Source organism: Lampetra fluviatilis, chromosome 19 (assembly GCF_964198595.1).
Source record: "Lampetra fluviatilis chromosome 19, kcLamFluv1.1, whole genome shotgun sequence".
Classification (NCBI taxonomy): Eukaryota; Metazoa; Chordata; class Hyperoartia; order Petromyzontiformes; family Petromyzontidae; genus Lampetra; species Lampetra fluviatilis.
Genome location: NC_136293.1, coordinates 3,461,441 through 3,478,786, shown reverse-complemented (window position 1 = coordinate 3,478,786; position 17,346 = coordinate 3,461,441). Strand labels below are relative to the sequence as shown.

The window sequence follows — 17,346 nt, the reverse complement described above, 5'->3', positions numbered from 1 at the left end:
TATAAACCAAGGAGTCACTTAATAAATGTAAATTTGAAAATAACAGAAAGTGTAATTTCCAATGACAACTGTTTATGCCCCATTTCGTAATTTTCGTAATTCTCATTCGTCAAGCAGATGAAAACCCATGGGTAAGCATGATGGGTGTCTTCAATCCCACAATTGTGGTTTGTGCTGCTGTTAATTTGTCTCTTCTGGAAAACACGCTTCAGTATGGGCGCCTCTTCTTCTATGCATAGCCCTGATACCTCGTGACAACAGCCCCACCATCACATCCTGTTAGAAATAATCGGCTTGCACTGTTACATAAGGGTGCTTTCATTTTTGAATACACAGTGACAGATTTGCACACATGGTCAACGAGAAGGCTAGGACCCACAAAACAGGTTCAACTATTCGGCCACGTTCGCAGGTCAAACCCTATACTGTTTAACAAGCAGTAAGCTTTCACGACCAATATTATCCATAAGACGATTTTTAGGGTTAGATCGCGTAAATATAAATGTGTTGTTCAACCCGCCGGCACCCGACACGACTAATTAGTAAGGTTTGGTCACGTAAACAAAACATGCCAATTTGTTACTAGTACAGCACACCGGTGTGTTGGAGAGTAAACTCACAACATTTACAATTCGTGTACTCTGACATTTCGCCGGTAATTACAACCAACCTCATCTGGCGACATACTATTCTCCGTGCTCCACCTACAGGACCAGGTATATGCAGTTGTGCTGTAACAGTTCCCCGACATGCGTTCGGGTTATGCCGTGTGTGTTGTCCGGCACGAGGTCCGACATTTCATTCCATGAAACCGCGAGCTTCTCCAGCAACCGAATTCGAGTTCCTGAAGTTTCAGTGACTTGATTTACGCACGTGGTGTAGCAAAACGTCAGACGTAATGCCGAACAATGCGCAGCACAAGCCGAAAATTAAAAACATCGGAGAGCCCACCATGGACACGTGCGGAACCCACGCAACCGGGCTCAGTGGCACAGGTACTGACCGCGCTGGTTATCCAGCCACCCTGGAGGGTGTATAATTGTACCCAGCCAGTATGGTTGACCCACATGAAGTACAGGACAGATTTCTCCATAGGATCACCACGATTCACACAAATTTACACCGTTTTATCAACTCAACAGATGCGATAGTCTGAGCTGAGCTCTCACCCGGACCTGAGTTAAGAACCTTTCAAACTGGAAATTGGGTACTTTTATCAGTGTAGAATTGGTCAAAAGTCAAATCCCGTGCCGTGTGAGATGCAATGTCATTTCCAGGTCACCATTTCCAATCGGCAATTGGCTGTCAATTTAAACAGCACATGACAATCAGAAGGGGATCAGCGACAGATCGCAAGCCGCATCGATTAACGCTTCTGAACCCAATGGGCAAACAGCAGGCAGACTTCACGATGTGCTGAAAGCACTACGGTCACATGACACTTAGATCATTAAAATCTTCAGATTGTACATTGCTCACTGTCCCACGATCGAGGTTTCACACTTAGGGTGATCGTGCCTTTGCAATTGCGGCACCTGAACTTTGGAACTCCTTGCCCATTCCAGGGCACGAATACAAAGCACTTCCAAATCTTCAAATCTCAACTAAACACGTATCTGTTTAAAATAGCTTTCTCTCTTTAGTTATTTTCAGCCGTCTTTCTCACTTATTCTTTACGTGGTTGTTGTTAACTATTTCCCGCCTTTACATGCATATCACCCTGAGAACGATTGTTTAAGGGCGAATTACAAATGTAAATAATTATTATTACGGCCACGCGACACTCACCACCTGCTAGGTGTCACGCATGCGAGTGAGGGTCTCACAATGTGACGTGCGGAGGCGAAGGGGGGGTCCCAGTGGTTGTGGGCCAGAGGGAAGAACAGCGTCTCCTTGCTGCGGCTGTGCGGAGAGGGGGGCCTCAGCCCCTCGCACATGCTCTCCGTGTTGGGGGCGAGCACCTCCCACAGAATCTGGCAAAAAATTCAAAAAAAGAGATTGCATATGGAGACACGACAGGTCAGGCCTCTTTTCCTTTCCACATTCCCACGATGAATTCTAATCCCCATTTTCCACTGGCACATCCGAGCAGAGCCAGCGCGCGGGCCCTCCCGTTTATGGCTGGTTTTCCACTGGCTACTTGCGTGCCAAGCCGAAACCGAAAAGCGATACGACGGCCTTACAAGACATCCGAATCTGGCTTGGGGCTCATGCAGGGCGTGTGACGCGAGTACACAACTCAAATACACGGCATCGCCGCGTCCTCTACGTGCGTCTCGACTCGTTGATTGCATGTGATGTCGGCGGCACAGCTCGGCTTCTGCAGTGAAAAACAACCTGGCGCCTCCTGGCCCACGCCGGGCTGGCTCAATACAGCCGCAACAGTGGAAAATAGGAAAGAACGGGCCACAAACGACGCTGGTACATTGCATTAATACAGACTCATCCCATTCGCCCCATTAGAATCAGAATATGTATTTATACTGGAGGAACCCGATGAGCTTTACAGCTCTTTTTCACAGATATAGAGTAGGGGCGGGTCAAAACGTTACAACAACAAACAATAAAAAACAGAATATGAGCGCAGAGTATAGGAAAGATAAACAAATCACAAATATAACACATATAAATCTATTTTAGCTTTCCAGGTAAAGCCTGGTGTCCGATCCCAGCAGGCTGCACCTGCACCTGTAATTATAGTTGGACAGGAGTCTGCCCCACTATCATTGTTATTGGAGTGATTTTTTTCCCCAAAAAATAATTAAAGCACTCACATCCAAAGTGCTTGCCAAAAATGAACCACAATACATTTATGATCTCGTTAAAGAGCATAAACCATCACACGAACTCCGGTCATCCTCTCAGCAGCGGCTTTTGGCGAACCGTCAAACAAATACGGTCACTGGATAGTGCGCTTTGAGATGCACTTCTGCGGCCGTCTGTAACGCTCTTCCTTCCGATATTAGGAAGCCACTATGCATTTTTGAATCTCTCTGGTTTATTTTGCAGCTTTCATTACATTAGGAGTCTGTCCCACGAAAATTGTCATTGGAATATTTTTTTTGTTTCATAAAATTTTAGGTTAAAATTGGATTTAAAAAATACTAGCATAGCTCGCGACATGCACAACGAGTTTATTGAACAAAAGCAATAATTGTTGGAGATGTAATGGGTTCAGAGTAAGCGCACACACAACTTATTGGGAGGCAACACTATTTATTTAACACAACGGCAACTCTTAACATAGGGTAGTGACCACCGATCTATCCTCGCTAAAACACATCATCGCTCGCTAACACTGACTCTCGGATACAACTAGTCTGGCCAAGCCAGGAGGGCTACGGGTTGGCCACGCTGACTTGAGGCTTGACTCTTTTTCACGAGGCATCTTCATTCCGGACACGAGCAGCCCCGAACCCGGTGCGGAGGCCGCTTATATGCGCCTCGGCGTGTCCGGGCCACACCATGGCCACGCCCACCTTCGAGAACTCTCGAGAAGGCTCCTCTCCTGTCCACGTGGCCCCCAAGGTGCCCCCGGGGCCCCCAGGGCCATGGCCTCACACAACCCCTGCGGCACTGACCCACGGCCTCCAGATCCCCCGAACCGGCCGAGATGTAATTTCCGCATCCAGACATGATGACGTTATGTATGTATGTGTGTGGACCTGCGTGATAGTGACGCTCCCCCACGTAGTGACGTCACGTGTGCGTGTGTGTGTGGGTCCACACGGTTGTGACGCTACAAGTCACTACAGAGAGACAACTGGAAAGCACATTGGAGTATTTGTATCTCAGCCAGTTAGGGAAGGCAGTCCGGGTTCCGAATGATGAAACAAAGTGGCGTACAAGAGCAGGTTGGAGTGCTTTTAGAAAACTCTGAGAAAGAAGATATCACGTAACAAATTCTAAAATTCTCAAAAAGGTAATTTACCTCGTTTACATGATTGGAGATAATTTTTACCCTTGCTCTACTAAAGAGATAAATGTTTGTCGCATGGCAGTGAAAATACTACTTTAAATTAATTGCAAAACAAAACTTAAGCACGATTCTTCCATGCACAATTGGTGTCCGGGATGACGCCATCAACTCTCTGTGCACTTGAAAGCCAGTTTAATCACGAGGGCTGCCTGGATTTGATTCTTGGATCTCAGCAGGGCTCAGCTCATCACTCTTAAGATGCCCGAAGCCACCTGGATACCACCCCAACGCTGCGATTTGAACCACAGTTGTCACAGGTCAGGCTGGGGATTCATGAAAGTGCTGAGTTGCGTTTCTCTGCAATGGATCGGGCTGCATAAAATGTTATGGTTCACTACAAGCACGCTTTGCATTAAGAACTCTCCAAGGGAGGCCTTGACGGCTTGTGAAATGTGCGTACTGTGTGCACGCGCAACATGCACAGCAAACCAAATGTTCACTTCTTTCGAGCACGCTTTGCGGTCAAACACATTTTACAAACTCGTGGTAACCGTGCAAAAATGTGAGAATTAAACGGTCGCCGCAGTCACTAAACACTTTTAGATTTTGCTGGCAAAACCCGGGGAATGGCACAGCGCTAAAAAAACACTTATGTGCTCATATGCGACAGCTCCGCGGTGGTGTAGTGATTCACGTGTTGTGCCATCATTCCCCCTTATTGGCTATGCACAACATTCCCGGCAAATTAAAACTATACTAAAACTAAACATTTTTTCTTTTAACAGGTAAGGCCCATTGAGCTGTATAGCTCTTTTTCAGAAGCACCCTAGCTATCACAACGAAGTAGCTTATTACGTGAACATTTATATCAGCCAAATTAAATGAAACCTAAATCTCTACCCCCGAGGTCAATTCACAAATAAGCGAGATGTTTTGCAGTGGAAAAACAAACTGGAGCCTCTGAAGCCGTGACGAGCTGCCTCGGGATGGCCCCGGCATGGCACAGTTGAGCAGTGGAAAAAAGGAAAGGGAAATGCAACATCCCGTGTAGCACTTATTTCAAACAAAGGGTAAGGCTTGCCACCCCACACCCCCCTCCAGTAGCCATGAGGGAAATGGTGGTGCTCGGGACATGGGCCACCTACTCACCTTCTCCGCTTCGGTGCGAGCAGCACGGAGGCCAGGCTCCAGCGCCGTGCACGTGAGGAACGCCGTGAGGGCCCGCTCCACCTGACCCAGGCCTCGCAGGGCCTGTCCCTTGCGCAGGTAACCCTGCACGCATGCACATAAACATCGATATTTAGCCTCAAACGATCGTAGGCACAAGTGCCGAGTGCTCGCGGTCATGTGGACGTTATCAGAACCGGCTGTGATATTCTCCCCTATGCTGATGTTTGCACACCACTCCACATAGTCTCAGGGTTCAACACAGGGCCAATGTCAGTGATGTTACCAAAGCTGCTGTTGTGAAGTGCACATTTACTGCACCATAGCTCTCCATACACACAAACTCCTGTGTCTGTACATACAGATGCATGCACACACCCAAAACACATGCATACGCCAACAAAAAACCCTAATTGCCAGTGATATACTTCGAGGCCACGTGGAATAGTGAAGTCTCCCTGGCAGGTCACAGAACACACCCAGTTATTGGTTAAAAGACATGTGTTCCTGGCAGATGCAGCAAACCTTTTCCCCCAGTGAGCCAAATTGATGCGCATAACCATCTAGTTGCCCTGCGTGTTATTACGAGCAGCACTTTCCTGCCTCCTGTCGTTTTTAGGGTGCAGCTGCTTTCAACTGCCAGGCGGCAGTGTTATTCACGGACCTTTTGCAAAGGCTAATCTTGCCACCACTAGTAGGCCAACAAGTGTTTTACCTTTTGAGAGAATGGCTACCTTGCACAAGAATGTGGATTTTCTAGCATTGCCGCGAGGTCCACTGGTTGAGATGGCCATTCGCAAAAACTTGAGTATGGGGAAACTTGTACTTTAATGACAGCATGAATTGCAAACTCGTAAACATGTTTTGGTGAATATAAAATAAACTTTAAAACTAAACTAGATTTATTTTACCAGGTAATGCCCACTAAGTTATATAGTTCTTTTTCAGAAGCGGCCTGGCCACAAATGATATCTCAACAAAGTGGGTTTTCGTGTTAAAATGTTTTGCTGCCAAATACCCAAAAAGCAGGTCACTTCTAAATGTGGAAGGAACAACCAGAGGACCCGGAGAAAAACACACCCACGGGGAGAGAATATGCAAACTCCAAATATACATGTGTCAGGGTCGGGATGGAACCCACGACCTCCTGCATACCAGGCGAGGTAGTTAACATCTCGCCACCATGGCACCCCATGTAGCTTGAGGACATGAGAGAAAAATCCAAGCCAACTGCTAAAGGACAGCACAGAAGGCCGCAAATTTAAAGGGGTGAGGTCAGAAGCGCGATTATAATCACTCACTAAAGGATTTTTTTCACGGTGACAGAACAGTTAGGATCTAATATTGCTACATACAATCTGGATGAGGCAAGTGTTGCAAGTGTGCCACGAAGAGTATATTATTGCCATCTACGTATGCACATTACAGAGTGAATGCCCCGCAGCAATATATGCCGAGTGGGCATTGGAAGTGGACCCGAGCTAATGTGCTCTGCCGCACCGGGTGCAGGCGAAACACGCACTAGGCCACCCTCCCTGGGGCCTAAGCTCGGAGAGGCTTCCATCCGCTCGGCGGCAACGGGTCGACTGGCTGCATACCACTGCTACCTCTAAAGCCCCCTCCGCAGCCAAATACCCCCCATTGCGAGCCCTGCCAAGCACCACTAATGATCCTGCAGCAAGTAGTGTACTCTTTTAGAAATGTCTTTACGAGCAACAATGTCAAATGACCCACATCATCCAGCCCCGTTTGTTCGAACATTAAAATCCGTCCGCCGACGGTAGTCTTAAATTGACATTGAATTTGTTGCTTGTTTTTATTTAACCAGCACGAGCAGTGCTGTGCTCTAGTAAAGCATTTCACTTACAAAAAATCCTGGTCAGAGATCAACTAATTCTACCATTTCTCTGATGAGATCCTAAAGGTCGAAATCGGTCCAGAGTTTTCTTGTTTAACCAAAAGCCGTTGTAAAATATGGATCCGGAATGCCATGATGGACTAAAATGTGTTTTATTTGTATGTGGAGAGATGAAAGGTCTATTATTTAAAATACCGTACAACATTGGTGCTCTTCAGTTTCAGTTTCATTTTCAAGAGCCATGCGGCTCTTGACTCGGGTGCAACCGCAACAAAACAAAAGCATGAACAAGAAACATCTTAAAGTGACTATACACAACAGAAAAAATCCTGGAAAAAACAGCAAAGTCTTCCAGAAAAAACACCGCATTTCAACGCTGTGTGCAAAAATCCCAGTGAGATGCAAGTCAAACACAAACAACCATAAGACAATGTAGATTAAAGTTATCAGGCCAACTCTGTACTCCAACAAACAAACATGGCCAGACCAAAACGTCCTCAAAATCACCAAAATAAAGCCACAAAAACAATGTAACAGTGATCATAGGAACTGTGATTCAAATGCAACAAACGATATACATAACATGTACGACCAAACCCCGCAGCCATAGCTGGCTGCATGAGTCACTCCATAACAGCAGAAGCATCAGTAACAGAATACAAATATCTCAATACACCTTTAAAGATCAAGCACACCACAATCAAAACTCAAGATCATACGTTGCAGCGGTCATCCGGGATGATACATTTGATTTCAGGCCATTCTGAATAGCAGTGGCAGCTAGGTGTATACAACTCCTCTAGAGCAGTTTTGAGTGAAGATCTCACAGGTAGTGATCCAATTTGCAGTTTATTGGCGATAGCATTCCAGACCCTGGCGGCATCAATAGAAATTGTACGGCAATAAGGAATGTAAGCTGGTAAGTGAGCGAAGACCTTAGGTCACATTTGTTCTTCGAAACAGTGAGGAGATCCAGCAGGTAGTCTGCTGATTTTTTTGTAAGTACATCGTGAATAAATAAGATCTGATGCACAAGCCATCGATCATTAAGGGAAGTTAAGTTTGACCCAATGTAGAGATCGCAGTGGTAGGTCCTATATGGGCAGTTCAATGCAAATCTTAAGGCCGAGTGATGAATTGAGTCAAGCTTCTTCAGTAAAGTACTGGGGGCTGATTTATATACGATGTCACAATAATGAAATCGAGGCATTATGGTAGCTTTGATCAATTTCAAGCGGAACATATGTGGGAAGCAGTGCTTGTGTCGATACAGAAAACCAATTTTTAATTTTGTCTTTTTACCAATATAATCAATGTGATCTTGAAAATTCAGTTTTGAATCAAAGATGACCCCAAGATACTTATAGATATTAACTTGCAACTAGCTGATGTTGTAGTTTGTTGAAATCACCCTGGAACTTAGCAATCACGTCATCTGGTGAGCGGCCAGCAGTAATCAGTATCGTGTCATCTGCAAACAGATTTACCCTGGAATGATCCAGGTCAGTGCCCAAGTCATTGACATAAAGAGAGAACAAGAGGGGGCCGAGGATGGAACCCTGTGGAACCCTTTTTGTTATCTTAACACTGTTTGACCTCCAACCATCTGTGAATACAGTTTGGGTGCGAGAAGAGAGGTAATTTTTAACCATTCTACTGCGTGTTTGGAGAAACGGAGGCAACTTAGTTTACTAAGCAGGGTGTTGTGGTCGACTGTATCAAAGGCTTTGGACAAGTCAAGAAGTACTACTTATTATCAAGGCTACTGCAAATGTGATTCAGAGAGTCTAATGCAGCAGATGTGGTGCTGTATTTTTTTCGGAACCCAGATTGTTTTGGATGTAATAGTTTGTCGGACAGGAAACTGCTAATTTGGTAGTTCAATCATTTTTCAAAAAATGTAATCAATGGGGACAAAATTGAGATAGGTCGGTAATTATTTGGATCATCTTCAGGGCCCCCTTTGCGAATTGGACGAACACAGGAATGTTTCTATTCTAGAGGTACTGATGCTTCTTTGATGGACAGGTTGAAAATATGGGCTATAGGGTTGTATATTAGGTGACCAACAGTTAGCAGAGCAAAGACGGGAATACTATCTGCTCCGGTAGAGGAGGACCCTTTGAGGTAGGACAGTTGTTTCAGAACATTACTTTCATGGATAGGCTGGAAACTAAATTCGCGTAATGTTTGGATAGGGGTGGAGGAAATTGCATGAGCAGGGGTGACTCCCAATACATTATCAAAAAGGTCATCAGCTTCAGAAAAATGAAGGTTAAAATTGTCAACAATTTTTGGGGCTGTGAGAAATAGTCCCCATTTTGGTTAAGCGCAATGGGCAGATTATCTGTGTTGGATGCCTTTTCAATACATTTGATTGTTTTCCAGAAGATCCTGGCATTTCCATGTGATTCCAGGAGAGTGGAGGAAAAGTAAGCATTTTTTGCATGCCGTATTTTTTTGACGCATCTATTCCTTAAAATCCTGTATTCTAGCCAGTCATTGACCAAATGACTTTGCTGAGCACATGCCCAATCCTTGTCCCTAGTTTTCATGAGCTTAGTAATCAAAGGTTCAAACCATGGTGGGCGGTTGCCTTTAGTTTTAAATCTAACCAACAGAGCATGTTTGTTAAGAATTTGGAGAAACGTGTACCTGAAGGTCTCCCAAGCCATAGTCAGGTTGGGGATATCACAGACCTTGTCAATATCCGAGTGAAAAACATCATTTATAAATGCTTGAGAGCTGAAGTGTCTCATGGAGTGCTTCTCAACCAATTTAGGGGGGGGCTTTGGGTCTGGCTGATGATCTCACCCCAAATATGAAGGAGTGATCACTCAGGTTATTACCCAGAACGCCAGTCAGTGCTAAATTGTGAGGGGCATTTGTCAATAGGACGTCAAGCAGAGATGACTGTCCTGGATTGTTTTAGGTTAGGTCTTGTGGGGACGTTTATTAATTGAAATAGGTTAAATTAATCTGCAAAATTTGTGGGTTAGCCAATTCCCATTTAAATCACCCACTAAAACTATTTCACCTTTAGGGAGGCCACCAAGAAGCTCTCTCAGTGCAGACACAGCTTCTACATCCTTACCACTAGGCGGTCTATAGCAGCACACTACCAATATCTGTTTATTATTTGGGAGAGTTATTCTGAGAGCCAGACCTTCAAAACAAAATTGTTTTTTAACAAGGAGTGAGCTGGTGAACATGCAATAGTATTACGAACATAGATTGCAATTCCACCTCCTTTAGACCCTCGGTCAAGCCGAAAAAGGTTGTAGTTGTCAATCGTAATCTGCTAGTCATTTACGGCAGGAGTGAGAAATGTTTCTGCTATGAAAGTCTAGTCCTGGCGGAACCAAATATAGTACCATATGTAATGCTTTTATGAGTTAAATTCCACTTCTACCACATTATACAGTACAGAGAACATTAATAGAAACATATGCACTTTAACATTGAGGGGAAAGACCAGTGATATATTTTTGTCTTTTGGTACAACAGGCCAAATCCCAAATGCAAAAATGTTATCTCAACTAAATGTACGTTCTTCAATCATAGAATAAGTATCTGCATAGGTGTGCTTACAAACAGCAAGAAGGTATGACTCCCATCATGCCTTGCATGAATGCCATGTGATCACCACATAGCATATGTAATGCTCTCAGCCTACTCTAGACCACCAACTCAAAAGAGCTGAAAGTGTGGGCATATTATTATTTGAGACCAACAAAAAGAACCTGAAACCCAAAATAGCAAAACAATGGTGAAAAGTACACTGGCTCAGAAGATAAAATATTTCCTACATCCTATTGCTTATTGAATAACTTGAATAATATCAATAACATATTTTTAGACTGAAAAGTCCAAGCTAGGGAGCTCTCAGGCACTCTGGACATTTCACCCTTGCAGTCTTGTTCTTCTTTCGTTTGGCTGATGTAGATGCAGAGCAAAAACGACAATTTCACATTTAGGTGGTCAAGCCAGATAACCACGTCAGGAGCAGCGGAGTGTATTGCCGTGATATCTCCTTCATATTTGTGGATCGGGGCATTGCGTCGTTATATGATGGATGGTCTGTTCTGGATGACCACAGTCGCTCACTGCAGAGCTATTAATTTTCCATTTGTGCAATTGGTATCGGCATCTACTGCCATGGTTTGTGCAGTGCATGTGATTTAGGGTAGCTCATGAGCTTCGTTGAAGATCAATCTTCTGCGTTGGATCTGTCATAAGGCAGAAGTGACAGTTGGGAGGGGTATTTCACTAGGTGGCGCTATGGGTGGCGATGTACCGCAAACACTAGGAAACGCATGGGTTCCGACCATGAATGTAGGACAAATATGAAATAACATGTAGAGTAGTGGGAGAGGTGGATCTAGAAAATGATCAGGGTGGAAGTGGGCGATTGCCCCCACCGCCCCCTCCCTTAGGTAGGTATGTGGCAAAGGGCAATCGTGGGACAGAGTGCGATGTGGAGGCACTGTCACGATTGGAGGCAACTGTGGTGTTGACAAAGTTATTCAACTAGGGGCAGACTCAGCAGGGAATGGAGATCACAGACAACAGGTGATCACCCACAGAGTGGAGTTGATTTGTGGTGCTGACATAAATCCCAGCGTCCTTGAGCAGAATGTACAGAAGAAGAGACCAACATGTGAGAAAAGAGTTGTGTGAGGACGAATCAATGAAGGATTTTAAATACAGTGTGGGTGATCTTTGTTATATCAATCCGTGATTGGATAGCGAACCAGTTGAGAATTCTCTGGATTGGTGTAACGTGTCCTCACACAACAGCAGGGACAAATCTTGTACAGATTACATGCAGGCCAGCAATTTCTGACTCATGGAATATTTTCAGTGCCTCTTACACAAAAGCTTTATGCTTATGAATTGAAAAGATTCCATTTTCAGAAGTCATTACACTCTTCCAGCATAACATGAACCCTTGCCTCTGCTATCCTAAAAAAAACTATAACAGTTTGTGCGACGGGGGAAATAAATGCAATAACTTATTCACTCTCATACACGAGGGTGATTAATGAACTGTTCACAGTGGTGAATTACAGATTTCCAAATCGGGGATTGTACAAATGGCAGCATACCCGCGTTTGACAAAAATATTCTAACCGAGTATATTTAGTCGAGAAAGAACCCGGCTGAACCCACCGAGATAAAATAAAATATTCACGAGACAGCCCCTTGCACTGCAGAGGCAGTGGCAATACAAAACAAACGTTACATAACAAGTTGTTGTGGATTGTTTTAATGTGAAGTGTGCATGGAAGGAATGTGTAAGGACTGTAGTCCAATATTTTTTTGTTGCAAACGTGCACGTTGTCATTCAAGTGCCGTATCCCGATAGCGGTGCGATATTTAATCCTAAAGCCCATTTGAGAACGGTGTACTAGATAGACAGACCCACAACACATGGACCCATAACACATGGACCTATCCCACAATCTCCTGCCAGAAAGCCCTTGAAACTTCATGTGGCCTCAAAGTGCACCAAGTCTGTCACAGGGAATGTGGAACCATCACCTCTCCAAGTAATGACAGAAGGCAGGTGTTGTTGTTGTGTGTGTTAAATATACTGTGCTCGTATAGTTTATGTGCATATATACAATACGTTTGGAAATATGGATGAATTGTAAGCATAGAGAGTACACTATCCATGTATTGTTTATGTGTACTCAGACTAATGATAATAATTTATGCCACTTGTTTTATTTATCTCAATCATTTTATCTCGTGGTTAAATGCAGGATGCAACAATCAATCCAACTATGAAAGAATGCCTCACCACACTCTGTCCATCATGAAAGTCGTTTGACCAATCAGATCTGGCATTGTCGGATCAACCAGCCTCTAGCAATTGTCATGATCGCTGTGACCTTCCACGGAATATGAACCAATTGGACGCCGAGACCCTTTACAAGAGCGATTATTGTTGCCCTCCGTTTTCACCTTTCATAATGAGCAGCTACGTGCCATTACTGATCCTGCTCCAGGGCCAGATTCCAGCTGCTGAAAATAGAAAGCTGGCACATTTCCCAGGTTACTGTCGCATCAGATGCTGCTACGGTAGTGGCACGGTTGGTGCACTGGGCTTGCAATCTGGAGGTCGCCAGCTCAATCTCCCGGTGCAAGTATCTTAAATCCACCCCCCACCACACCCACTCGCCTATGTCCAATACACGACAGATATCCATTGACAGGTTACGTGTGTTGGAGTAAAGACTGGGTATCCCCACCGATTGCAGTGAGTTCTGACCCTGAATGTTGTCTGGCCAAAACAAAAATCATCCTCAATAAAGGGAATTCTGCCACTGCTCCAGAGCCCCCTCAAGTGGAGCCCCTTCTGCCAGTAGCGACGTGAGCGTGCAATTGCAGGGCTGCACCTTTACCAATTAACTTTACGAGTCCAACAAGCTTGAGAGGGCGCAAGCTCAAACGCACAAATCCATAATCTGCTTCCCTTGAGGCTTCTTCTCAAAGAAGGTTATTTTCGATGACATAACTTTTAGCGGAATGCACTTATTCCACTGCTGCAATTACCTAAGAATAGCACAGCAGCACACACTCGAGGATAAACACTTCACCAAAGTCAATGCGGTTGATGCGACTACACCGCAATTTCCCTTCCTTCGGCTGGACCTCCCACAACTGACCTGCAAAGGTATGTTTATAGTGTCCCACCATTTGCACCTTTGATGAGCACAGTTGACTACGTATGGTGCGAACAAGGTTCAATTTACATACTTACCAACTTCTGGGTTCCAATATAATTTATGTTTTCGACATCCTCTCTTTATCCTGCATACATGCCCCACCCAACACAGCGCTTCTTCGTTGCTATACCTACACACGGCTTGGTCACAACTCAAAGACTGAGACCCAGCAATGGTGTTTTCGTCTCCTGTGGAATGAAACACTCATATCGACCCTGTAAAGAGAAATATTCACTTGCAAAGGGCATTGTGCATTCTTGCATTGGATGAAGAGCACCACCTGAAGTTCACAAACATCAGCTGTTCATGTTTTCTCACTTTTTTGTGATGCACGTATGCACTTTTATGGTCAATTGGCACCACTGGCATTGAACATAACGGGCCTCTTGTTTTTAATTATCTCACGAGATCCCTCTTGAGGCTCAAGTCTCATATCCAAATGGATGCTGCGACCTCGGTTGTTTGGTAATTGCCTTTTTGAATAGTTTTGTGCTTTTATGAGGAAACCAGAGTGCCTGGAGAAATCCCACATATATATTTTTTTTATCACGATTATGTTATCCAGCAACAACCTCACCGAGACTCTTTACCAGGAGGGTCCTGCCAAGTTTGTCACAGGAGGGAGGCGATGCTGCTGCGGATAATCCCATATGAGTAATTTGGAGGCAAATTTTCAGCGTTGGGATGTTTGAATGGGTTAGTTAGGAACGCCATTATGGCAAGATGTTCATACGTTGCCTGGTATACAGGAAGACATAGGTTCGATCTTGACCCTGATGATGCCTGTATATTGGGAGTTTTCATGTTCTCCCCGTGGTCATATGGATTTTGAAAAAGAGCTATACTGTATAGCTCAGTGGGCCTTACTCTGTAAAATAAAAAGTTTAGTTTAGATACATACGAGGGGACTCCACTCAAAGTTTCCTCACAGTTCAGTGACCTAGTTACTGTACTACCTCAGAGGCACCTCGCTGCTGTGCTGTAGGAAAGTGATATCCGCATCATCGGCCCACCCTCCCTCAGAACCAAAGATATACCGAATCTGGTGTAAAATAGATAACATTTGCAAAAGCATAAGTTGCGTTGGGGAAATGGGTATTTGAATGTTTGACAAATGATCACAAGCTCTTGCAGGCAAACAATTCCTGAATGGTTATCCAGAAATTCAGCAAAATTTGTGCTTGTGTTTTCATAATAAAGACCCATCTGCAGGTGAGTACAAGAAAAAATATATATCCAATACTGTATGTACACTGTCGTAGTGACTTTCCATCAAGTCCTGAAGGGGGAAAGCACTTTCAGAGAGTCCGAGTGTCGTGTGTCCCAGTTACGTAAAGACCACTTGCTGCTGGTTTACGTGGTAAACAACTTTCATCTGAATATAGCCACTGACCCGAGAAAAGGGTAGGAAGAAAACAGATTACAGTCGAGCGTGGACGAAATTGAGATGGCAGATACAGAGACAAGTCGGTTATAGGAAGAGCAAATTAGTAATGTCTTCAGCCCGGGTTTGAACAGATGGAGGAGGCCACCAGCCCAGATGACCAGGGGAAGGGATTTCCAAACTAAAGGGACAGCCGTTGCGTGAGCAATGCAACAACTGTCCCTTTTAGAACTCTCGTCACTTGCGGAAAAGGGTTTCTAGCTCTGAGGTATAAAACTCCAGGACAAAGCTCAGGAAGAAGAATATCTCACCATAGCAGAATAAATGAGCATTATTATGTTACAGATAAAAACAATGAAAACAGAATCATGGGTACAATTGGTATTCGCGACATTCTTGTGACGGAGACAAGACCACAATACTTTTGGGCAATAACTCCACAGTATTAATCAGGGCGGCCGCTGGCCTCGAACCATGAAACTCTCCAACACGCGATAAGCACGTTACCGCTCGGCCATATCACTGCCCCGGGAAGAGGATGATATTATGAACTAAATTAAACTATTTATTTTACCAGGTCATGCCCACAGAGCTAAATAGCTATTTTTCAGAAGTGACGTGGCCATAAATGAAAGCTCAACGACGGGGCTTATCACATGCACATTTATAGCAGCCAAATACTCGAAACACACGTTTATTCTAAATGTTTAGGGAAAAAACCAGAGACCCCGGAGAAAAATCCACATGAACATGCAAACTCCGAATATACAGGTGGGGATCGGACCCACGACCTCCTACTTACCAGGCCAGGCAGTTAACATCTTGCCACCATGACATTGCAAGACTGCACCTTTACCTTTCATGAAGTCACGTGCACTGTTTGTAAGTAACCTCGGTGGTTTTGCAGGTGGAACAGATGAGTGGGGCTCGTTTAAATGTGGAGGGAAAAAACCGGAGGACCCGGAGAAAAATCTACACAACCAAGGGGAGAACATGCAAACTCCAAATAAACAAGCGTCAGGGTCTGGATCGAACCCACGACCTCCTGTATAGCTAGGCGAGGTAGTGAACATCTCGCCACTGTGGAACAGCAGAACAGGTGTGCGTGTGTGTGAGGCTGGGTAGGGTATGGATGATGCCCACGCACCTTGGACCAGAGCGGCTGGAGCAGGCACACGAGTTCGGCGTCGCACAGTGCACCCTCGTAGCTGCGCTTCGCCACCTGCACCTGGGCACGGTTGCTGAGCAGCAGGTGGTCGTGGGGCACTGCAAATCGTGCGCAGCACAGGCACAGCGGCTCCAGCTCATTCCACGTGTGGCAGCACAACTCCTTGACTGTCGCCTCTCAATGTTCCACTCATTGGCTCTCTAATGTGTTAGTTTGGGGGTCGTACCACGTGCTATTCGGCACGATGTCCAACATTTCGCTCCCTGTGCTGGAGGCGCTTCTGCGGGAATGATATCCAGGAATCGGTCGGTTCCGAAAGAAGCTTGCAACACGTGCAGCGAAACGTCAGACATCATCGGACATCATGCGTAACAAGACACGGTACAGCCCAAAAACAGCAGTAATAACACTTGTGCCTCGCACCGCAAGAAGGGCCTCAATTCGATTCCCGACTCGGACACATTTCTGAGTGGATTTTATAAGTTCACCCATGAGCTTCCTCTGGGTTCCCAGATTTGTATGTTTGTATGTTGAACTTCTTTCGCGCTGGACTAGCCAAATGTCCTAACAAAAACCATAAAATTTCATTGGTATTGGCTAAATATCCGAATGCTCAAAAAGTACCTGAAAATTACTAATTAGAGATTGCACATAGCAAAATCTCCCCCGACTGTGAAAACTTTACAGGACTGCTCTGAAGTAGTGGTACTCAGTGAGGCTTTACTTGGTAAACAAACACAAACATAAATTACTTGATTATTTCAAGAACTGGGTAAGGCGTATGATTTGTTGCTGTTTGTTGTATCCTTTCCTTAATCAGCAGATGAAATAAACCCATTGATTCCCATGAAACAACATTGGCTCTTGTGCATCGGTGACCTGGATAACATCGACGACAATCAACATGCAATGCCGTTGCCGCATCAACGAGAAACACAGGCAGCCAGCGGTTTGTCCACTTGACCACTATTGACTTACCATGGTTCACAATTGTACACACATTTGATACACACACGACACATTGACTGCAATGTTTACCAGTAACATCCGGCCACGTGGTGTTTTGGCAGAGTGCTCAAGACCAAATCGAAACACCACGAGTCAAAATCCCGCTTG

General features: G+C 44.9%; 1 protein-coding gene across 1 annotated transcript in view; it reads right to left on the bottom strand.

The window, feature by feature from the left end:
* LOC144937496 (LON peptidase N-terminal domain and RING finger protein 3-like) overlaps positions 1-17,346 on the bottom strand; it is an 86,135-nt gene that overhangs the window by 26,434 nt on the left and 42,355 nt on the right. The window contains exons 2-4 of the mRNA XM_078864743.1: positions 16,210-16,328; positions 5,069-5,191; positions 1,827-1,973 (exon numbers count right to left, since the gene is read on the bottom strand). Of these exons, the coding sequence (XP_078720869.1) occupies positions 1,827-1,973; positions 5,069-5,191; positions 16,210-16,328 (389 nt within the window). The remainder of the gene's footprint in view (positions 1-1,826; positions 1,974-5,068; positions 5,192-16,209; positions 16,329-17,346) is intronic.